We start from the raw sequence: 26,280 nt of genomic DNA, 5'->3' as shown, positions 1-26,280 counted from the left end.
AATCGCGCTTCGTATCGAAATTCTTATATTGCAATTCTAACGTGCACTGTGACGGGGAGAGACAGTTTTCTTGTTACGGGCATTCGCGTTTCTTTCCGAAGTCGATCGCGGGACGAGAAACCACTCGCGGCATTTTCAACAGGAATCTTGACTATTACAATGGAAAGAATAAATCGTTATTTACAATTGCAGATAAACGATTGCACGTTTTAAGAAAAATGTTTCTCATTATGGACGAGAGAAGTTTATTTCGATTATTTACAACAGGTCTGTGGAAAAGAGAAACTCTGTTCACCATGGCTGGTAATGATGAATTCATATCGTTGCTCTCTTTCTTCGTTGATTTCCACGAGATTTACATAGGAAAGTAACTCTACGATTTTTAAGATATTTTAATGTAATTAATAATTGCTTCGATCGAATGTTTACTTTAATAATAACGTTTACTTTAATAATACTTTAGAGTTTACGATATGATGAATGACCGAAATGAAGTTCTCATCGATAACTATTATAAGCAATCGAAATAGAATTCCGCTCGTCAATAATGGTTATAAAACTTCACTCGTTTAATCGTTATTTGTAACGAAAATGTTTAATGTTTTAATCCTGCAGTTTTATGAAAAAATTCTTTTCAAGGCTAATGTCACCGATCTATTTCAAGGCTAATATCGTTGTAAATCAGAGGTGGCTAACTAGCGGCCCTTATTCTCCCATTTTTCTGATCGCTAGCGCTCCCCTCTACTGCATCAATTTCTCCACTGCGTTTAGAGTGTCGCGGCCACGATACTCGCGTTAGGTATATATGTATAATATAAATTGTTTTCTTTGCTGCAGCTGCTAAGTTATCCTCTTGCGCTGGAATTACATGCCACGCACGTCGAGAACTTTTTGTCCCAAAATTGCAATATTTTCTCAGTTTTAACATATTTCGTACCGCACTCGGCGCGCGCAACCCGCACATTTTTGGAGACAACAAGGAAACTTTGTACAATGCATATACGCACCTCTTTAATTCACGTTGATAAAGTATATATTTTTTATAGTAATACTTAAGAATCTATTTATTATGTATTTTAGATTTTAACTTTATTATTTACTCTGTATTTATATTTAACACATTGAGGACGGTATGCTCAGATAAACATATAGCCTGTACTTTCTGGTATCTTTTAAATTATTTAATATATGATTGAAAGAGTTCGAGAGAATGTATAGCATTTAACAAGTGTATTATTTTATTAATAATTAAAATTATTAATTATTTTTCATTTTAGAGGTATTTTATTAAATAAAATGAAAATGCCTCTAGTAACGTTTCTTGGTGTGGTCTGTTAGGAAACAATTTCCCTACTTTTTGAAAAATTATATATCATTATAATAGATAATTATATATTGTATATAATATTATATAATATAAATTGTATACAAAGTTGCTTAGGTCGTGTCTCCTACAACGCAAAATATCATTGCCCGTCCGCAACGTTGAAACACGAGAAACGAGAAAATTTCGTCTCCCGTCCGCAACAGTTGAAAACAGCGAATTAACGTCTGTCGTCCACAATGTGCTGAGTATAACCCATGAGAAACAAAGACTAAACTTATTACTTCTCGATAATTTCGAGTTCAAAAAGAAATCGACGAATTATTGTATACGATTTGGTCGCTCGTTATGGTCCGCAATCAGTTGAGCCAGCGCGTGAGGTTAAAGGAAGATAGCGAAAAAAATAGTTTTTATACGGGACAAAATGAGTGAAAACTAATTTTCATGGTGGAGGAACCATGGTAGACTTGTGAGGCCCGCGGCGGAAAAGAAGTTCGCCGCCTTTGACGTAAATAATAAATAATAAACTTGGAGTTTTAGTTCTCCCTTAAATTCTTTTCATAAAGATTCCTGCGACAACTGTTATTATTTTCGGTCCCTGGATTTTCGTACGATTTTGACGTACAAAGATAATCATCCCTGGTATTCTGATTTCAGCTTCGACGAGACGTCGATGGATAGCTGTCCTTTGGCAGCGATCACGGAGGCAAGGGGAAACGATTTCACGTCCAAGGATGGCAACGAGGTAGAGGTGACATCGCTGGAAGAGGCGAAATCGGTGATAGCCGCCCTTCGAGCGAGGCAGAGGGCACAGGCGCATCAAATGCTCGCCTGGCGAAGGACACTGAAATTACAGGTAAAAACGAGAAGCTAAAAAAGTCGTAGGGGAGAAAATAAAATATATACACGCGTATATTCTCTCCGTCTGGTTCCACTCCGGGACCTTGTGTCTGCGCTCGTTGATTAAAGCTATTATCCGGTAAAACTTTGAAGAGGAATCCGTGCCCGTGCTTCCGGGACAGGCCAGACGTCTCGTGACGTTCGACTATTTCGCTTCGGACTTCGCGTGACCACGAATAATATACGTGCTCGTGGCGGTGCACTCGCGGAAAAATCCCTCCCTCGAAATTCAGCGAAGATCTGCGTAGCAAATAATCGGCAACGATCTCTTCGACTCCGGAAAGTTATATATACGGCGTGGTAAAAATCTTGGTCTTAGTACGAGCTCTCATGACGAAAAAAANAAAAAAAAAAAAAAAAGAAAAGTAGGAAATAGAGAAACGTGCAAGGATTTTCGTGGGAATACCTTCGCCAAAGATCGAATAAAACGGGATGGAAGGGAGACCATTCTAAAACACGGTCGATTGCTTTGGAATCGGAGTCATTCGATCGTAGTTGCTTCGATTAGTCTCCTCTTTAGTTACGAAGAACCTAACACACGAGTTCCGATGGAGAAGCGAACTTTCCCAATCTATACGTTTCGTGCAATTTGCTCTTTGACTTTTGTAATTCCTTTTTACCGTTGTACCTGCGTTTCGTCGATTGGTGTTTGAGGATCGAACAGAAGAGTTATTTTATCAAATATTCTTATAAACAACGATGCAAGAATATCTTCCTTTTATTACTCTCGATCGTCGTCAACTTCACCATCCAGTTAATTCGATCCATGACCATTTTTCTCTGACGCAAGTACAATTAATTACGAACAGATCAACAAGCTGATTACTGTGTATTTTGTCGTCGCTTCAAAATCGGGGTTTTCACGCCGGATGTGTGATCAAGTGCAGAACGGGGAATAATAAGTCCTCACGTGTAATTACCACGTAGAACAACAAACGGTGTAGCAAAATTGATCGAAATGTATTCAGTCGAAATCAACAGGCGAGCCCGGATTAAAACAAAGATGAAAGGAAATGCGGAGAATACCGCTGTGAGATACAACGAACCCGTATGTACAATACGCAGCGTGCATTAATGAGCTAACGTGCATTTTATTTCCATCAATTGGTTCACCGATCGCTGTTTCTTCTATGCAAAAACAAAAAAACAAAAAAAAAGAGGAGTAACGAGATCAAACGTAGATACAAGAGAGAGAGTAACGTTTGACAATATTCTTAATTTAATCATCTTGAATAGATTCCTGGATTTTATTAATGGGATTCGTGTCCATTTTTCATTCCATATTTACAGTACCTAGCACGTCAATTACTATGATCACTTTGTGTATTTCTACATTTGAAACAATCGTTTGCTGTTAAAAAGATCTTGTATAGAAAAGATCTCATATAACTAGCGTATAAATCTGTCAACTATCAACACTATGGCCTATCTGAATCATAGTCCTGTTGTAAGTCGTTTTAACATGCTTATCATTCGGCAATAAGGAAAAACTTAACGACATAATGTACCTATTTAGTCATTTATGTTATCGAAACATTCTTGAATTAATTAATTAAATTTTCCACCTCAGTCAATTTTTTAGATTCTTTACATACCTACAAATTTCAATGCTCTACATAAGATTTATATAACTAATTTTTTTCAAACAGCTACTTGGATTTTTGTTTCTTTAGTTCTAAAAAGAAGCTTGTAAAATATTTAAATGAAAATATCGTATCACACCACTGTTTTATTCTCTTTCCTATTCATAATTCAAGAGTTACACACGACCGCTAGATTCAAGAGAATATATAGAGTCTTATATTTATATTGGGTTGGCGGGTTGCCGACGACACCAAAGTCATCTCCGTGACAAATGAGTATTGAATCAAATGCAAGCGTTCACGCGATAGAGGACTTTCTGATAGATCAGACGATATATAAGAAGTCACAATGAATTTCAAATCGTAAAAAAAAAAATTTATTTTGGAAATTTTTGTTTCTAAAAATTTATTTCAGAAATTGAATCGCAAAGCATGATTTGGGATTTATATTGCAACGATTAAGTCAACTGGTAAGTCAAAAACATCCCATTGGAAAGAAATAATAGTAAGAAATGCACCCAATATTTTCTTTTTCCTTTTCCTTTTCCTTTTCTGTGATTAATTTTATGATGTTATTTAATTCGAATTTAATCTCTTCGATATCCATTCCATTCAGAGTTGGACAAAACGTAATCTCGTTAATTAATGTAAAATTAAAATATTAATCATAATTACTGATTATCAATAATCATTTAAAAACACCCCCGCAATCATCAAATATTAACCCTATTGAACATTTGTGGGATTATCTGAAACGAGCAATTCGAAAACATACAATTTCATCTAAAACAAACTTAAAAAATGCTTTAATCAACGAATAGAATAATATCACATCTAATTTGGTTAATTTAATACCTAGAAGGCAATAATAAAATTGAAAACCCTACTAAATACTAATTATAAATATTAATTTCACAGTTATTTGTTGTTTCTATTATAAATGTTTAAATTACTTGTACACTTGATAATGACTATAGAACTGTATGAATGCTACGCGTTCATTTCTGACGTTTTGTTCATTTTTCTTGGTATCTATATAAACAATATTTATATAAACAATGAATATTTTTTTTGTTCATTTGATATTGTTGTTCTACAGACTTTGGCGAATAGATGTACCATGTTTGTTTAAAACATATTGTTTAATAAATATTATTATTCAGCATTTTAGTCGTGATTAGTCACCGTACGAATAATTTTTACACCCACTGTATACAGTCCTTGAATCGTTATTGATATAATCTTCAACTTGAAGATGAACTTTCAAGATGAACTTTGAAGATAAACTTGCCAAATGATTAAAATTTTGAGATTCATCATCATGATGCGCATGACTCTTATACCAAAAATATATCTGAGAATTGTAAACTTTAACGAATTATTTTAAATCACAGTAAAATACAGATACTATTACCCAGCAAAAGAATACGCGTAATAGTGTGACTATTACTCAAACTGAAAGTGATTTAATAACAATATTTAGTTATATCGAATATAAGTTACAATTAAGTTACAATAATAAAATATAAATCAATCTCTTAATAATATTTTAAAAATTATCGACTAGTGATTAAACATTACAAAAATTAATCAAATTTATCGATTTATTTTGACAGTGATTAATTGATTAATGATTCTGATTGCAATTTTGGTAATTGATCACAGCAATGATTACAAAGTAATCGATTACTACCCAATTAGAAGAAAATTTTCAAACAGAAGAAAGTTCAAAGAATAAAAATGAACGAAATGAAAAAAATTAAGAGAAATCGTATAAAAATGTAGAAAATTGTATCATTGTACTCATACAACATTAAAATTAAAAATAAATTAAATTAGAAGATCCACAAAACTTGAACAATAAGACACTTTTCTCGACCAACGTTCATACCGGACTGAATAAACTCGTTCTCGTCCGATCACGAAAGTTTAAGCAGTGCTGGGCACGGGTAGTACTTAGATGGGTGACCGCTTGGGAACACCGTGTAATGTTGGTTTTTTCTTTTTTTTTTTCTTTTTTTCTTAATAATTGGAAGCTACTTTAAACTGAATAATTATTTTATCCGAATTTTAAAATAACTTTATGTTAAATATTAATAAGTCCTTTAAATATTTCGAAGAAATGCTTTCAACNTAAACATTATTTCTCTCGGTTATCATTCTTAAATAGTCGCATAGTGGCAAATAGAAGAAAGTTCAAAGAACGAAAGTGAACGAAATGAAAAAATTAAAAGAAATTGTATAAAAGTTTAGAAAATTTTGTCATTACACTTACGCAACGTTAAAATTAAGAATAAATTAAATTAAATGGACCATTCTTTATTGGCACGATCTTCTTCTGTTTAATTTGATAAAAATGAACTTGATAACTTGAACGATAAACTTATCGAATGATCAAAGTTTTGACATTTTTCGTCATGATACGCAACTCCAAACGAGTCTTATATCAAAAATATAACAGAGAATTATAAATTTTAATAAATTCAACACAGATATGTATTATGCGGCAGAAAAATACGCGTGAATATTCTCTCTAGTTTTGATGTAATAGTGCAAGCTTAATAACGACATTTAGTCAAATCGAATAGCACAACCCTATGTGATTGACACGTTTGAACGTTTAAACATGTTATAACAATTTGAAGATTACGTTAAACATTACACTTAACTTCAAAAAATTACTTTAGAAAATTACCGATTAATAATTACAAATTTAAAAAATTAATCAAGATCACCGATTTATTTTAACAACGATTAATTGATTAATGATCACGATTACTGTGATTGCCATTTAATAATCGATTACAGAAACGAAATAATTGAAACCGTTACAAAATAATTGATTACTGCTCAAATCCTATTTCTACACAAGTATCCATACAATTTTCGATCGCCGGAATTTTTGATTTCTCGTCGATCAGATCACTTGTTCCCTCGTGCGTTTGAATAGATTACAATTAAATTAAATTGGAATAAAGTACGAAATCGTCCATCGGAGATCTGCGTGCATCGAATAATCTCGCGACTCTCGAGGAAAACTTCTTTGATAATTCGAGCAACCGGCGCGGCGCAGCGGTTAGCCGAAAGAGAAAGAGTAATGTCTGGACGGGCAGGTCGAAAGGAGACTTCGTCTGTGTAGATCGGTACTGCCGCTCCTTCTATTCCAGCCACCAAGACGTTCGTTTAATATTAATGCGACTGGAGGGTTGTAACCCACGCTGCAGAAATTTCTGACCCGTTTCTTGTCTTGTTCTCTTAAATTCTAAATGCTACGCGGCACCGTGGATCCCCGATCGAGGTTCGCCTTTGAAAATCCTCGAGAGTATGTACAAAAGGGGGCGGAATCCTTTTCGACGAGTCGTTCGCGAACTATGCCGATCGATTCCATAAATTAAGAAAGCAACGGGAAACCTAGAATTTTCCTTTTTGCCATTAGTCAGTTAATTAGTTAATTTCAGTTAATTTTTGAGAAGTCGGACGCTTAGTCGCGTGTCTTGCAATTAAGAATGAGAATTGAAAAATTTATAGAGAATCACAGAGTTGTCCCGGCAGGTAAACCTGGGGATCCGTTTAATAATAGGCCTCTTATGCTGTCGATAATTCGCAAAATGACAGACCGAAGGCACGCGACTGTCACGTGCGCGGGATACGACGTTCTAACCGACGCGATGGTAGAAGAAGCGTTTAATTACGACATAATGATCCGTTATTAGACACAACGACCTTTTCGCGTGCTGCACACGTAACCACGTCAAAGCCTCCAAGGAGTCTTTCACTCCCAGCGTACGTACACTTGCATTATTAATATTATTTCGTCTATTGCCTTTTTCTTTACTTTTCTTTTCTTTTCGTGCGTGCTCGTGTTTCCTCGCGCTTTCTCAATCAACACCTCGCCTGCGATCATTCCCCGACTCGAGTATCGAGACTCTATACGCGCGTGAAAGAAGAAAACGGAAAAACCGTGAGATTCGCTTCTGGCTGTGTAAACGAAGCGGAAAGCGTTCCTTTGTTCACCCCCCCGTTAACTTCAAGTGATTATCGCGCCGCGCCATATCGAAAAGAAAACGAAGAAATTCCTCCTGGGAGTCCGTTGTCTGATTAAAGCTGAAGGAACAGTTCCGCATCCCTTTTTCCCAAGTTGAGCGAGAAGGTTCGCAAAACGTAGCGCCATGAAAGAATGCATAATGCTTGTCGCGTGGCCATTCCATGGGACCACTACCATTTACGCGAGACAATGCCTAGAGTAATGGACTCGTCCTTCTTTCATAGGTAAGAAAGAACGATAAAGAAGGAAGGGCGGTCGTCAAGTCTGTGCAAAGCACCGGATTCACACGTTTCGCGTTTCCAGGAACTGCAAGCTTCGCAGGGAACGTCTGGTGAATTAAATCTGACTCCGGCGTAGATTTATTTTGTTGTTTAAAGTGGCAGGACAGTTTGACGGGCCTAAAAATTACGAATACTTTGGAGGACCAGTAAAAGAAAAGTGCATATTTGATTGACATGAGCTTTTGTGGTTTATTTTGACACATTATGAACTGTAAAAAGCGACATTAAAAGAGAAAAAAAAGAGGGCTTTTATTTAACTTTTTAACGGCATCCTTTCACGTAACTTTTTTTTACATTGCCTATCATGGTGTGGCATGATTCCAGCGAAACAGAATTAGTTGCAACAAAAAAGCAAAAAAAAGTAAACAATATTCTCTAGGGATTGACGGTCCAACATTTTCATTTCTGTGAAAATTATGAAAATAGCAGCTATTTGTTTTTGACGTATCGAATTTGTGCCAAAAATTTCTACGTTTTTTGTTTATATAAAATGTTCGATGGTCAATTCCTAGCAAACGTTACACTAAAGATACGTAACAAGTTTCACAGTAATCGGTTGGTTAGATTCCGAGATATCTTGCACACCGTTTCTAAAAACCTAGTTTCGAGAAAAACGCGTTTAAAGTTTCAGAACGTCATTTTTCATACGTATCCTTTACTTACTTTTTTTACTTATATATCGCGGCTCACAGTTCTTACAATTCACAACTAAATTGAATCTAAGTCCTCTAATATTCGATTCACCAAAAGTAATATTTGAATCACACGATTTACACTTTATAATACTGCTTAAAGTTGTGATATAAATTCAATTATTCTATTTCCGCGGATTTATTATTATACTTCAAAATAAGTCGTTTTTAAAGGCTAGCAATTTTTTGTATCTCATTTCGAAGACTTCGAACTACTATTTAAAACAAAAAAACAAAATCGATCTTTTGAAAATTTTGAAATTGTCCTGACTTATTAATAGCGTAGCGTGTAGTTAACTAAATTAAATCCAAGTCCCCTAATATTCGATTCGCCAAAAGTAATATTTAAATCACACGATTTACACTTTATAATACTGCTTAAAAACAGTGATTCAAATTCAATTATTCTGTTTCCGCGGATTTATTATTATACTTCAAAATAAGTCGTTTTTAAAGGCTAGCACTTTTTGTATCTTATTTCGAAGACTTCGAACTACTATTTAAAACAAAAAAAAACAAAATCGATCTTTTGAAAATTTTGAAACTGTCCTGACTTATTAATAGCGTAGCGTATAGTTAACTAAATTGCATCCAAATCCCCTAAATTCGTCAAAAGTAATATTTGAATCACACGATTTACACTTTATAATACTGTTCAAAGTTGTAAACAGTGGTACAAATTCAATTATTCGCGGATTTATTATTATACCCCAAAACAAGTCGTTTTAAAGGCCTAGGATCTTTTGTATCTTATTTCGAAGACTTCAAACTACTATTTAAAACAAACGAAAGAAATATCGATTTTTTGAAAACTTCAAACTGTCCTGATCCCTTAAATACTAAATCGACGCTCAGATTTTTCGAGTGCCAAATCGACGTTTCCGCATCGTGTATAACACTCACGTACCCCGCGTTTTACCATCTTATTATCTTCTACGTGGAAAGCCGGCACTGGCGCTCGAGAATCGATTTATCCAAGAATTTACGATCGCCTCTCGCGCGGCTTTAAACTGGAAAACTGTTACGGCGGCTACGGGGACATTAATCGAAGGAAGATGACAATGACGTTAGTCATGTGCCAGTGGTAGACGAGGACGATCGATGATCCAAAAGATAATTTGCAACATCGAACATGACATCCCTAACGCGATAACAACGTCAGCCCTCGCTCAAGTTACTCGAAAATTGACAGGAAAAACTGAACATTTATAATTCAAGGCGGTTGGCCGACGTCGTCGTGACACTGGCAAAGTGTAAAAGTTAGCACTCGAACGAACGAACTTCCCTCGAAAATTTGTTCCGCGTGGTGGCTCCGTACACCGATGAAAAATGGCCTGCAACAAAAAAGTTCCTTCGGCAGACGAAAAATAGCATCCAAGAAAGATAGGAGATAGGGATTGCAGTTTCTTGATGCTAAACAACCGCCGTTTATAATTTTTTTTCTAAACCCAGATAAAATTGTTGTGCGACCGGGTGAAGAAGTCGTTAAATAATATTCGATGTATATTTATTTGAGGACACCTCCTTGTATAATAGTTAGGTTCGAAACTCTCTCTCTCTCTCTCTCTCTCTCTCTGGCTAAAATCGAATATATAGGGTACTATATACAGGATATCGATACTATATAGGGTGTTCCAAATTTCAACCGTCAGATGTTGGCAACATGTTTAGGAGATCATTTTAAGCAGAAAATGTTATAACAACGGAGTCAATTCGTAGCTGTCGAGTTACAGCACTGTTCTCGTATTGATTGAAATGTATGTATGAAACATTTTTATATAGAGCTGTATGAAGTTAAAGATGTATATAAGTGGAAAATACACGCAACGAATTGATAGCAAAAGTCAGGAAGACTGCTATTACCATCAATAATACGAATGCATGCTTACCTGCGTGCATAGAAACAGTAGGCAATCATTTTGAACAATTTTTGTAAACCAGTCTGAACCGATATAAAAAAAAAACCTCAAGACAAATGGTTATCATTAAAAGTTAAGTAACTTGAATGTATTCGATTATTTGTGGCCTACATTACTCTTCTTTTTAAAAATGAAGACAAATCGACCAATGGCGTACATCAAATCTTTCGCTCGAAATAACTTTCCAAAGGTCTGACGGTTGAGATTGAACCACTTGCGCTGGCAACTGATTGCGGACCATAACGAGTGACCAAACCGTATACAATAATTCGTCGCTTTCTTTTCGAACTCATCGGTGTGATACCGCTGGATAAAAATAATCGAGAAGTAATAAATTTATTATCTATTTTGCCTATTTTGTTTTACTTAAATATGTAATTTTACTTATTATAACATTATTATGCTACAATGTATAATATGTTATAACATAACCTATGTTATGCCTAATATAACCTATATTTTAGTTAAACACATTGACATTTAGTGTGTTTATTGTTAAATTATATTACAGATTAAAGCTGTATTAACTTTTAAATAAAATGAAATTTTCTAGAGTGTCAGAAAGAACGGCATTACTTATAAGTATCCTTAATCACTTGCGTCAGCATCTGATTGCGGACCATAACGAGTGACCAAACCGTATACAATAATTCGTCGCTTTCTTTTCGAACTCGTCGGTGTGATACCGTTGGATAGAAATAATCGAGAAGTAATAAATTTATTATCTATTTTGCCTATTTTGTTTTACTTAAATATGTAATTTTACTTATTATAACATTATTATGCTATAATATATAATATATTACAACATAATCTATGTTATGCCTAATATAACCTATATTCTAGTTAAACACATTGACATTCAGTGTGTTTACTGTTAAATTATATTACAGATTAAAGCTGTATTAACTTTTAAATAAAATAAAATTTTCTACAGTGTCAGAAAACAGCATTACTTATAAATATCCTTAATCACTTGCGCTGGCAACTGATTGCAGACCATAACGAGTGACCAAACCGTATACAATAATTCGTCGCTTTCTTTTCGAACTCGTCGGTGTGATATCACTGGATAGAAATTATCGAGAAATAATAAATAATAAATTTATTACTTGTTTCACCTACTTAATTATACTTAAAACTGAGAAAATATTGCAATTTTGCAATATTTATTGGGACAAAAAGTTCTATAAAAAGTTATATACTTAAAACTGAGACAATATTGTAATTTTGGGGCAGAAAGACGTGCGTGGCACGTCATTCCAGCGCAAGAGATTAAAACCTTACGCTGGCAACTGATTGCAGACCATAACGAGTGACCAAACCGTATACAATAATTCGTCGCTTTCTTTTCGAACTCGTCGGTGTGATATCACTGGATAGAAATTATCGAGAAATAATAAATAATAAATTTATTACTTATTTTGCCTATTTTGTTTTACTTAAATATATAATTTTACTTATTATAACACAACATATAATATGTTATGCCTAATATAACCTATATTCTAGTTAACACATTGACATTTAGTGTGTTTATTGTTAAATTATATTACAGATTAAAGCTGTATTAACTTTTTAAATAAAATAAAATTTTCTACAGTCTCAGAAAACAGCATTACTTATAAATATCCTTAATCACTTGCGCTGGCAACTGATTGCGAACCATAACGAGTGACCAAACCGTATAGAATAATTCGTCGCTCTCTTTTCTTTAACTCTCGTCGGTACGGTATCACCGGACAGAAATTATCGAGAAGTAATAAATTTATTATTTGTTTTGCCTATTTTGTTTTACTTAAGTATAGTTAAAAACTGAGAAAATATTACAATTTTTGGACAAAAAATTCTCGACGTTCGTGGCACATCATTCCAGCGCAAGAGGTTAAAACAGCCTGTATATATTGAACGTAAAGTGGAGATCGTATATCGTCGAATCTTTGTCTCGATGACTAAACAGATCTTCCATTAGAATTTTCGTCTCGACAAAGATAAATCGTTGTTGGTTTTGGCATAGTGACTCGTCTCTGATTATGAATCAGCGAGTCACACAATTGGTTGCCCAACGAAATATTGCGGGGGAAACTTTTTCTTGGCCTTAAATCGTCGCAGATTTCGGTAAACTGCGAGCATCCGGTAATTGATCGCGACAAAACTTTTGCCACGCGTTGGTTATTATCGACGGTGATAAATAATTGTTTGTACGCGAGCCAAGCCCCGTCGGTGCGTCGCATGAAATGTATTCGTTGGTATTAAGTGGAACGCCTGTTATATTCGGTATGCAGACGCTTAATCGAAGCGAAAGAGAAACAGATGCAATAAACCGGTGCGTTGCCACAATACACGCCATAATGCGGTCTGCGCAAACCCTCGGGGCCTCCTAATTAATTCCAAATTACGGTCAAATCGAAGATGCCTCACGGTTAGGTTGCGGGCATAGTGTGCGTGCCAGCGCCCCGCAGATACGAATCTTTTCACTAATTAAGACCGCGACGAACTTGATGGATGCAAATTTTATCATTATCGCCTTCGCAGCAATTCTTCTTGAATCCACTTTTTTTACACCCACTTTTACAGCATCTTCTCTTTTAATGCACAACCCAATGAAGACTCTCGAGGAGGCGGAGGCGGGGGGGAGGGAGAGGAAAAAAAAGTGATCGTTAATCAAGTGATTTCTATTCGCTAATTATCGATAATGAGCTAACGTGATTAATCGTTGCCTGATTACAAGCGGGAAAGAGTGAGCTCTCGAAGCTCTCCCGGAGCTAATACAAATTGCTGATTAATTCAACGTCGATAAAATCACGCAGAACTGGTGCATTTGCCACGGTCTCGAAACTGCGCAGACTGACATGTGTATATAAATTCGCTAAAGTCACCGGCGATATAATTATTCAACAAGGGGCGGTATAATTATTTCAGGAGGACCTAGTGGCACGGCTGACGAGGGAGAAGGCGGAACAGCTCCGGACATTGTCCTCGCAGCTGCTACTGTTCGAATCGAGGCTCTGTCGAAAGCAGAAGGAGATCGAGGCTAGTCTGGCGCAACGAGAGTCCATTATTCTCAGACAACAGAGGGTGATTCGTCAATTGCAAAGCAGATTGGCGGAAAGAAGCACCGGGACAAGGGATTCGCCACCTTGCGACGCTCTAGATAGATTGGACAGCCTGGGAGACAGCGACAGCGCTGTTGTTCTCGAGGAAGCAGCGGACGACCTAGCGCCACCGAGGTACGCGTATGCTTCGTTTGACCGAAAGATTCAACCTTCTTCTCGGTATCTTTCCAACAATATATCGTTATTTTCACATTGATAGACATTACATCATCTGAAATGAACAGATTCAATCCCTGTCCAGCGAATTGGATTATTTTCCAATAATAATAAGAAAAGACTTTCCATTTCGATGTGACAACTACATTTATTTTTAAAAAAATAAAGTCATTCGCGCGCGAACGTGAATGTTTGTTCAATATTTATACTTTTCCGAACGTTTAAAAAGTACAGATCGATTTCATCTAAATACTATGACGTACAGTTTAGTGTGAATATTTTATACATTTGTCATGTTGCAGAAACTTTGAAAATTTACCATAAATGAATAAATATTCATAGTTTGTTCAGACATACAGTTCGAAAATCTGTGTAAATCAGATTTAAAGGGGTATTCTGGTAATCCGGCTTAAAAGAAGCAACTTTTTTTTTACATTTTTTCAAAGTGTATGCTTTCGAAAATGTCTATGTAAAAGGATTTGTTCGAATTCGTAAAATTAGCAAAGTTATAGATGTTTAGGAAACGGAAAATTAGGAAAATTAGCAAAGTTATAGATGTAGGAAACGGTGTACTGCTCGCAAGTACTCGTAAGTACGAATATTTTTGTGCAACAAAAACTTCAAATGTGTCTTTCTCAAAAAATATTTTATTTTATAATATTATTATTTATATTTATATTATTATTATTTTATAATATTCTATTTTTTGTACTGCTCGATTGTGTTTTTCTCAAATATTTTTTAAACTGGCTGACGGGATATCTCACGTTTTAGTTGACCGATTGACTTGAAATTTGAAAAAGATCTTCACCGGATGTATCTTTATCGCATGATCTACAGATTTAAAAATCTGATGTTTTTTTTTCTTTTTTTTTTTACCATCCAGAAAGACGAAAAGCACTAGAAAAATCGATATTTAAACTTCAAAATGCTGCCACTTTTTTAATTTTCGAAATTTCGCTGTTTCCGTGGTCCATAGGATAGCCATATTTATACTAATTAAGATGCATTTTGGTTTTTTAGTTTCAAATAACCGTCACGTGTCACGTTAGCCATTCGAACCCGTTTCTAAAAACATGCTTTACTTAAAGCTATATAATTTCCACAACTTTCATTAATTTCGTTAAAAAAAAAAAAATTATAAATACTCTTCAAGTATGAATAAATCTGTGTGCAAAAACTGCATATACCAGAATGTATCGTGGTTAGAAAAGAAATCCCTAGAAAGTCGATTTTTTTCAAGCCGGATTACCAGAATATACATCCTTAAACTCGGTCGTCCGAGTGTTAATAACGAATCACGTTCTAAAACGAAGATACATCCAAGTGTCTAAGTGTCAAATGTTTTCACCAGGTTCCGCTCAAACATCACCGACGTGACGGTGATCCGATCGGTTTCGGACGCGGTCGAACCGTCGAGCAAATACTCGTCGATGCGGCGATGCAACGGCTTCCTCAGGAGACCGGAAATCTTGGAGACCGTTTACTCGGTCGAAGAGGACGGCGACAGTGAAAATAATCAGGATCCGTCCGAATCGACGGAGAACTCCGAATGCGAAGAGAGACGGACAAAGAACTTGGGAAATGGGAAAGGTAGACTTCAAGATTTGTACGGCAGTTTCGAGAGACTCGCTCAAGAGGCAGACTCCCCGCCCAGCGAGAGACCAAGGGACGAGAGTCAGCAGGCGCAGGTATGCAACTTTTCTTTTCTTCTCTTTTTCTTTTTTTTTTTTTTTTTTTTTTTTTTGTCCGAGGCTTCACTTTGTCATAACCGTCTTTTGTACCGACCGTTTCTTCTTCAAATCCTCCCCGTTAGCCTATTTGCATACGCGCGATAAACGCCACCGTCGCACTTCGTTCCTTGAAGACTCGATGCATGTACGTACATTCTTCCTTTCGGAGAATCGTACTTCCAACTTGGCTTTTTTATCTTTCTAAATTTCCGCTGCTTCTCTGCACGGCACTTTTGAGATTCTAGCTCTCTCTCTCTCTCTCTCCCTCTCTCTCTCTGTCGGACTCTCAGTTTCAAATCTCGTCTTTTTACAGGTCACGTACAACAGGGTAATGAGCAATCACCGATCAGTCACAAAGCCAAAAGACGTAAAGTACAAGAGGATAAACAAGGCAAAATCGAAAAGCTTGGAGGAGTTGAGGGGACGGCTGAGAAACTGGGTGGAGAAAGGGAACAAAATCGCTATATCGTTGGATCAATCTTACGCCTGAAATCTGTATTTTCCTGAAAGTATATTATACAAGTTCTTAGAAACGGCGATCGACTCGGGATCGACTCGGTGCGGATCTGCGTTGTTCGTCGAACGGCTGCAATCGTTATCGGCACCGATCGATCGCCGTTGTATATTTAATTATAATTGAAATTCTCATCGCTCCATGTGATATTTACTGTAGTGTCTCGAGAATTAATTAGAAAATCTTTACGTATCACGGAATATATTGCGCGTGGACAATTTCAACACTTGTGATATATATAATGAACTTTAACGGTAACGCAACCACGTTATCTAGTGATAATTATCTCTTCACGATTGCGAAACAGTAAACTGAGTAACAATGGAAGAGGAAATGAGAAGATAATCGAGAATGTTTGCCGCTCGCGGAAGGGGAACCTCGGCGAGATTACTCTTTATATTATCCCATTCGCATGAACGTAACTTATATTTTCACGAGCTCGCGTTGTCAAATTGCATGGTGTACAATCTACAACTTTTAAACGATGAAATGCTGTAGTTTCTTCTTTTCTTTTCCACGACCGAGCGTAAAATCGAGTAAATTCTCTTCCTGACCGGGAACGAGAACGTGGTACAACCGAGTGAAACTTTTCCATCCTAGGTAGATACTTTCTTTTCTTTCCAGTAAAAAAAAAAAAAAAAAGAAAAAAAGAAAAAGAAAACCACGACACGCGTTCCGTTGACACACTAACTTTACGACGATGGCACAACATTCATACTTTTAAAAGAATCCCTTTCGTCAATTACGAACCATTGTGCTTTCGATCAACTGACGAGCAACGCTTGATCACGAACGAGATTACGAGCGAACGTTTTTAAAAGAGGTGACCATACGCGCGATCGTACCATCAAACAGGCCTGAGCTCAATTTTTTATGCGCTCTATAAAAATTGATTAAGTGCCGTTCATACGCTGTATACCGTTCTGTCGCATCTGCCTATACATTTATATTGTAATACCTACACTTTCCTGATACGTAAAAAAAGAGAAGAAAGAAAAGAAAAAAAAAAAAAAAACAACCGGAAGGAAAGCTTTCGATGCATCAAATGCAAAACTTATACGATATTCTCGAGTATGTTTACGATACGCGATATCTTCCTTCTTATATCGTTCAACAGACATCGTACATTTCATCCACTATCGACAAAATATGTGCCACTCTAATTACATTTCCATTAAGATTTCGTTGCGCAGACTTGCTCATCGATTCTATCGCCAAGCTAATCGAAACGAACCGATATACTTTATACTGAATAGAAAAAGAAGACGTGATTCAAATTAATTTGTCGTTTATCGCGGCTGTAATAAATATCGACGACGAGAAGTATTACTATGAAATACGTGAATACTGAACGTTAAAAAAAAAAAAAAAAAAAAAAAAAAAAAAAAAAAAAAAAGGAAAAAAAAGAAAGAAACTCGTGGTACTTAAAGCACCACATTAAATATTTTAACACGACGACTATATTCTAAGTCTTAAGTATTACTGCTGTTGTTTCGACTAGCTTGGCGCCTGAATTTCCTTAGATAATCTTCAAGATTATCTAACATAAATTCACCGGAGATAATCAATATCTATATAATATGTATATGTGATGCATTTGCTGAATCTGATGCAGCACGAGTTATTTTTCGAGATTTACGAATGTCTTTTCGATGCGATTTGAAAATGTTCGTAAGACACGTGTTACTCCGTAGCATAATATTTTTCGATCGTTCTTTACGCCGTACCAGCAACACTCTATTTATTTATCGATCATATTGTATGTGGCGGTCGTCTAACCTTTCTATCTCATTTTATCGGAATGAGAAAAATTATTCTTGTGGGTACCTGTGTAATATTAAAAGAAAAAAAAAAAGAAAAAAAGAAAAAAAAGGAAGAAGAAAAAGAAGANAAAAAAAAAATACATAGAAACGTTTTCTATTTCGTGTTCCACTCGAGGCAAATTTATATATATGCCCGGTACGTCCTTGAACGGAATAAGGGTACAAGAAAACTATCGACAATCCCCATTTAAAAAAGAAGACAAAAAACATATTCTATTAGAGAAGAATCTATAAACAGTTCTTTTGTAAATAAGATGAAATGAAATATATATTATATATATCACAATATGTAATAGCTTGACATTAAGGCTCTTCGAAATTCTGCAAAAGATTGTCATGTAGATAACCGCGTTGACAAGAATAATAAATTTTAACGATCAAGTTTTATGTTCCTGTAGGCTGCATAACAGCCATCGAGAGATCTCGTGCATAATATATTTGCGCGCTTATAAATACATACACTTATAAATAAATCACATATAAATATATAAATATATATATATATATATATATATGAAATACCATATAAAACTATATTCTTCAGTCTACTACTAATGACGAAATGGGAACGAGAAAAGAAAAAAAAAAAAAAAGTCAGAATAACGCGAGCAAATCAATGATGAATTTGTCGTAAATCGATTTACAAATGTTCCACTATACACGTGAACAATGCTACGAAACTGACACAGACGCTACAAAGGTATTATAAAGAAAGTCGACTGTCATTTTAATTTATGTAAACGATGTACCGTGTATACCATCGCTTTCTTAGAAAATTAGTAAACTGCTACCAATATTAATAATTATCGCATTATTATTTTAATTATTATATTAAATCTCAAATAAATTATATTACGAGAATTTGCTGCGTAAATGATTGTTTCCTTTAAACCCTTGTCACAATTAAAAAAACTATGAATACAGACGAGATATGCATATATGTAGCCATTGAATCTTATGGGACTTTGTACCCTCTAAAATATCGATAAAATAAAAAAATCTGTGGTTTAAAGAAAGATGAATTGGAGAACTACGTCAAGTGAAACGATCGAAGTAGCGAATGCGCTGAAGATATGATTTTTCAAATCCATTAGAGTGCAATTTTGAAATCTATTACACTGAAATATTCTACCATGTATCATAAAGTAAAGTTCTATGTTTCATGAACTTACGATGATTCTTTCCTTTTTTTTTTTTTTTATATATAGTACATTAAAATTCTAAAGTTATTAATATAAGCTTTTAAGTATAAATGATTTATACTTTATGAAACATTTTTAAAATGAATTTTCAACTAACTAAATAATCATTTTGAAGACAAAGGGTTAATCATATTGAATTTTCAAAAATTAAAAAATCTATTAGTTGTAATAAATTTTATCAAAAATTCGAATTACAATATGAAAGGAATTAAAGAAAAGAAGACAGAACAATCCTTTCATTTGCAGACATAACTGTACGAGAAATAATCAATTCTAAACTTTCTGAAATATTCTTGTACGAAAAATGTGGATGAAATACGTACAAATATGGATTTTCCATACACTAACAAATTAGTTACCCATATGTCAAGACTATATGTTATTTATTTTTCATTAATCTAATGGATATGTATATCTATCATAAACACCTAGTCAGAATCACAATCAATCAACTCATACTTGCCGTAATTAATAACGATATCAGTTATATGATTAACCGTTTAACTATATAATAATGCAATTAGTCAAATAATTTCCCATGTGAAAATCACCACGAGGAAGTGCTGCGAATCTTATCTATGACCCATTCATTCTTCTTTTATGAACAAAAATTTACTAATTTTGGAAACATTTACAAAACACTCAGTATCTTGATCGGACAATAAAATAAACTGTAAAGATAATACATATTATGTAATTTTTTAAACGCAACGCTACATGAAGAAACGCGATTATTCACTATCGCAACGCTAAGAGTAAAAGTAAAACTGGAAATCGCGATGAAATAATGTCGCGACACTAACTCTAAAGCTAAATTCAATGAAAATTATTATTAACAATACAAAACTGTACGAACGGGCTACTTCTAAAATACTCTGACACTGTAAAATTAATTAAAAGCAACAACTCTAGAATTTAATTCAAAACAATAGAGAGCAAGATAAATTTCATTATGAATAGCTCTAAGACAACTTTAAAAATTCACAATCGCGAAATCAAATATATTCATAACTCTAAAACAAACACTATTATCATTTTTCTGCAACTCTAATTTAAACCGTAATCAATTTCTCACAACACTAATAATAAACTGTGGGTGCGGAACTATCTCGTAACTCTAATTCAACCCGTAATCGATTTTTCGCAACACTAACAAGAAAAAAACGCGGTTTGCCCAAAACGACGATGAACGATGATGGAGAAGAAAAAAAGATACAACTACAAATATTAAAAGAGCATAGTGACAAAGTAGTAACGAGAATGACCTCCCATGCTCTGGAATCATTGAAAATGATCCAGAGGATGAGAAGCCATTTGTTGTGACCCTCTTCGTGGCAGTTTGCCGGGCCTCTTCAGCTTTTAGCTTCTTCTTTCTTCGAGCGCAATGCCCGCTGAAACTTACATCTAGCTCGAGTCTTTCTAATCGTAAACCAAAAAAATAACCTATAAAGGTGAAATCGATCGTAGCGATCGTTGTACGTTCGCATGTGCGTACTCGAGCAATACCTACGTAAACGTTCGTTTCGGGACCTATTCGCGACCTATCCGCGACCGCGACCGCGGTACTAAATTCGAAAAATCGAAGAGTAAAACCAGAAACAAGTGGCATGATCCATTTGTACCAATTTCACTGAGTTTTCAAATTAGATTTCCTGAAACAGGTTGGACACGCGAGAAGGGGACACGCGACCAGAGACTGTGCCAACCTGCCCAGCCCTACCTACTTACAATTAAACACATTCACACCAGAAAGTATGCTACCTATCCTAACAGTCGCTCTATATTTTTAAAAAATAGCAAAACAGCCACACCAACACACTCACTCCACGGTTCTCACACATTCTACTCGGGCGCAGGCCTAAACTAGAGAGGACGTCCCGGGACACCTCCGACACCCGAGCTTAACACACAACTTTCACACTCTAATGTACGTACCATTTTTCTGAAATCGACTGACAATGGCTAGCGATCATTGCGTAAAAGTGATTGAAACACGTTTATATTTACAGTTAGTGTTAATAACTAAGACAAAATACGTATAATTTTGTATATGTTTTTCTATACATATAATTTTATATATATATTTTTTATTTTATATATATATATATTGTTTTACATATATTTTTTATACTTATAATTTTATATTTGTAGAAATTACACGTGTAAGTTGACTTGGAGTCACTATTATAATTGATAGTGTAGTTATAATAAGAGCGTGTTTTATTAAAATGTATTTATTTTAATTACAATGTATTTATTAGGTAATAAATTCATATTTATTAGGTATTTGATAATAAATTCATAATTCTTTAAATTAGAGCATAAATATTTTAAATATTACAATTTATAACGAATGAGAATAAAAACGACGCAATTCCACATCCTAACCACACACACATGAGGAAAATACGTCGTGCACGATACGCTAACACATTGTCAGTCGCTAAGAAATCTTTTATAAAATTACAAACTATGGTCATCGTGCCCAATGTCTTTCACCCACCCAAGTAGCACCTGGACACGTGAGTGAGATCCTGACAATGAACACGGAAGGCGTTAAACCTGAAAATCCTGAACTAAAACAATGATTAGTTTATATAATTTGTATCTAACGAACTATTGCATTATTTTATTTCAAACCATTATGACTCTATTCTTTCAAAAATTATTGAAATTGAAGAAAGAGAATAAAGACAATAATTGAATTTATTAAACAAGATACTATGAAATCTAATAATTGACACAAACAATCAAAATCAAACAATTGACTCTAAATTAAATATCAATAGAAATAACCTCAGGCGATTTCTTTATCAAAGCACATTTACCGAAAGCAGTATTCCATCTTGTTGCTTTGATTCAAAAATCTGCCTGTCGCGAGGTATCTCCTTGCACATAAAATTTCATACCTTTTTCTACAGAAGGGATTCTAATCTTTCATACGTGTATCTTAAATTGTATTGAAGTTCATGATTATAAAATTCGATTAATTAAATCATTTAATACTATTATAAAAAGGAAGATGAAGTTGAAAATGATTAATTATTATAACGAAATATATTACCAGTATCAATAAATAATAACTGCATAGCAACGAAGTCGGAGGGTATCCGTCTTCTCTACTATGAAATGCTCAAATAAAATCATTTTACTAATAATTATTTATAATTTATCTATTCATATGGATATTTTACAAACATTTATACTGAAGATATTTTAATTTTATAAGTAATTACGATAAATGTATATATACAAACATTTATCGTAACACAAACATTTCTTTTGCAAACATTTATACTATACATTTAATTTTATAAGTAATTACGATAAATGTATATGTACAAACATTTATCGTAATACAAACATTTCTTTTGCAAACATTTATACTGGAGATATATTTTAATTTTATAAGTAATTACGATAAATGTATATATATTTTAATTGTTAAAATCGCGATGTGCAAGGAGCCCTATCCTAATCTAATACATAAAAAAACCTGAAAAAAATGTTACTACTCACGGGTATAAAAAACCGCGGTCACTATGCTCATCAAAAATTCTACGTATACAATCAGTCACCCGTGCCGATTCAGACCTTTCATCCTACGACATGATTGAGTAACCGAAGGAACATAAATGCATGCGACTCACAGTATAGATGCGAAGAACGTTATCACCGATGCTGCACTGGAGCAGAGAAAGTTATCGTGAAGATCCTCATCAAATGAACACCAATGAGAATCCAATGATGAAAGTGAACGCCGTGAAAAATTCTTTAAAAAACATAAAACATTTTGTTTCTAAAAACACAGTGTCATTTGTGAAAATCTAAATTTTAATAATAATAAAAATTGAGACTAATAATTGAAAGTGTTTTTATTTTATAATTATAATTTTACATTCGACTTCAATAGAGGGAGAATTGTAGAGAATACAATTTAAATACAACATGCTGAAGTACTTACATTTTTAGCTTTTGAAGCATCATAAGATCCTTAAAAGAATAGGGGAAATGCAGATTGTAAAAAATCTGTAACAAAACACTCAATATTAGAATTTATGTTTAAAAGCAGAATAAAATCTTAAGTTGAAGATAATGAGAGATTCTTACATTCTTGGCTTTAGAGCCACCGTTGGATTTTCCCCCATAAACTACAAAAAAATTGTTGATGTGAAGCGTCTGTAACAAAACATTATACTTTGTCGTTAAATTTGAAAAATTAAATAAATTAAGATACAATATATAAAACTACTTACGATCTTGATCTCCTGGAGAGGCCTTGTCCTCTTGAGCACTGACTCTAATGCACTGACTCTAATATAAGCGAAAATGAATGTGGAACAAGAAAAAAATATGAAAAAAAGAAATAAAAGACTATCAATGTCCGCGTTTAAATAATAATCGGTGGACTCACTGACTCTAACTTCGCGAATTATAATTAAATAAATTAATCTCATCTAATTTAATGAGAGCCATTTTGCTCAGAAAAATATTAACATATTGCGCAACAAACACTGACTCTATTGACCGCATTGCACGCGGCCACAAAAATTTTTTGAAAATAAAGCTGATTAGAAGGGAAAGGACGTTCATTTAGAAAATACTGCTATTTTTCTAGAAAATGATTATAACTTTATAGAAAATAATTATAAACTTGTGTATGCATTAAAGATATTAGTTGGAAATTATACAGTATTTCTCAATATTTGCAGAAATATTTGTAGAAATTGTATTCTGAATGTTCGTTATTAAAATCAAGTATACACATTAGTAGTATATAAATATAATATAATATATAAATATATTATAATATAATATATAAATATATAGTAATAAATAAATATAATATAATATATAAATATTGTACTAAATGTATTTAAAAAATCATACACGTGTGAAATTTTACTCTGAATTGTTTAATTGCACGTTAGCGTTCTAAAAAAGTATATTGTAGCAAGATATAGTATAGTACGGAAACTTTGAATTTAATGAACAAATTAACGCATCTAATACAAAAATATATATCGATTTGAAAGTATGTACGATCTCTATATTCGAAATAAAATATTAATTAATTTAATCTTTTCTATTTTTATCCTTGTATCCCATATAATTAAAAAATTACGTATTGTGAATTGTATTTCAAATATATATATATAGTATATAGCAAATGTTACCTAAAATCAATAAAATGTTACCAACTTTCCATGAAAGTTCATCATATTGTTCATTAATCGTGGCGTCTTTGCATTCTATGTTATCTTTGCAACCAAGGAATGACCTGCACAAGAAAAAACCAAAAGTTAGAGCAAATATGTCAAATGAAGGCAAATATATAAAAGTGAAATGATAATCAACTTCAAATTTCATTAAAAAACCATACGAGACAAGATATCGATAATCGCAAGAGTAAAATCAATAATCGAAGAAAAATCGACACGAAAAGTTTCAAAATCTTACTCGATTTCATTATCTTAAATGCTCAATGAATCGTCAAACACATAATTAAATTACATTAATTAAATGATACTATTAATGAGATATAAATGGAAGTAAAAGAGACGCCATCGACAGATTAGAAAAATTTACGAACCTAATGCGACGTACCACATGTTGTTGTCACGAAATTCGACAGCCGAATGACTCTCTGCGACACCTCTTGTCCTTCAATTGAGAAAACAGTAAGGATGGGATGATCCTGTCCGAACAGACACGATAATTAAGATGAGCATAAACATTGTGTTTGTGTTGTTGTTTTTTTTTTACTTCGAGCCTCAAGGCCTTCTACGCTTTACTTTATTTGAAAACTGAACAATTTCATTATGTTACGCAGTAAAATTATTATTTATAATTATTAAATACGTACATTCTTACTAAGTTATTGTTGAATATTGTTGAATTTAATATAAAAATTGTTAAAAATTATGCAGCATGAAGTTAAAGAGTCAACGAATAAATAGAAAATGTTATAATAGAAGTGTATGTATAAAGGCATATAATAAAATACGTGTGTATATATATATATATGTAACAATGAGTTACTCAATTACAAGGTTACAATATCGGTATTGGTTAGAATTGAAATTTTGATATGAAATTATAAATATCTTCTAGCATAGTATATTCTGTTTGAACGTTTATATGCTATTATTTCTTTAATTGTTGAGAATTATATGTAATAATTATTTGGTTAAGTCTTGCCTCGAGTTGGAGCCAAAAATGCACGTTTTATCTTAAAAATTCAAAACACAAACACAAATCTAACAACTACTGATTTAAATTTTTACCTTTGAGAACTTCTAGGTAATACTTTCTGGATGATTTTTCTAGATAATAATATTTTCTTTACAGACAAGGTGTACTTCCTTCTGCCATTTTTAACCGCCACTTCCCAGTTTAAAATCGATCATGAGAAATATCGATTATCGGTCGAGAATCGTAGGAAGTGTGTTACGTATTTCGCCGTTGGCGCTGTAATCATTAACTAATTTAAATCCAATGCGCGCGAATTTTGCATGAAATGTTGACTCGAAATAAGAAATAAAAAAACTCTGGTTTAAATCAAATACACAAAATTCATGAGAAATTCTTCAGAAGAAACGAAAATATTCATATACTAGATGAAAAATTGTCAATATTTAAACTATTATAATTTCGTGAAAAAGAAATTGTAGAACAAATAATTTTATTTTTTTATTATTTTAAATTTTAAAATTTAAAGAGTGAAATTTAACCTTTAAATTTAAACTTTAAAACTTTAAAATTTAAAGAGTCTCTACTTTAATAATTTGTTTTGTTCAAAGATATTCATTTTTACATCACGCAACAAGTGTCAAAGTAAGAACTTTTCTTCTTGAAAATTTGAAAAAATTCAAATGTTTCGCCGATGAGAAGTTTTTTCATCACTGAACAATTTTTTTTCATGCTTAGATCAATCATTATCTTGAAAATTGAAAGTTCCTCTTTACAGTGAGCTCTTAAACTAACTATAC

General features: G+C 33.7%; 1 protein-coding gene and 1 pseudogene across 2 annotated transcripts in view; both read left to right on the top strand.

Moving 5' to 3' along the window:
* The window catches only part of LOC122531484, a 38,804-nt gene extending 21,172 nt beyond the window's left edge, over positions 1–17,632 (top strand). For both annotated transcript variants that reach the window (XM_043659439.1, XM_043659438.1), the window contains exons 2-5: positions 1,982–2,180; positions 13,667–13,974; positions 15,371–15,707; positions 16,063–17,632. In XM_043659439.1, coding sequence (XP_043515374.1) covers positions 1,998–2,180; positions 13,667–13,974; positions 15,371–15,707; positions 16,063–16,239 — 1,005 coding nt within the window. In that variant the 5' untranslated portion in view covers positions 1,982–1,997 and the 3' untranslated portion in view covers positions 16,240–17,632. The remainder of the gene's footprint in view (positions 1–1,981; positions 2,181–13,666; positions 13,975–15,370; positions 15,708–16,062) is intronic.
* LOC122531493 lies at positions 5,685–5,804 on the top strand (annotated as a pseudogene).
* Positions 17,633–26,280: the final 8,648 nt, after the last annotated feature.

The sequence above is a fragment of the Frieseomelitta varia genome, unplaced genomic scaffold (assembly GCF_011392965.1).
Source record: "Frieseomelitta varia isolate USP_RPSP 00005682 unplaced genomic scaffold, Fvar_1.2 scaffold_401, whole genome shotgun sequence".
In the NCBI taxonomy this organism is placed as follows: domain Eukaryota; kingdom Metazoa; phylum Arthropoda; class Insecta; order Hymenoptera; family Apidae; genus Frieseomelitta; species Frieseomelitta varia.
The sequence above is the reverse complement of the archived record's forward strand: the minus strand, read 5'-3'. Positions and strand labels throughout refer to the sequence as shown.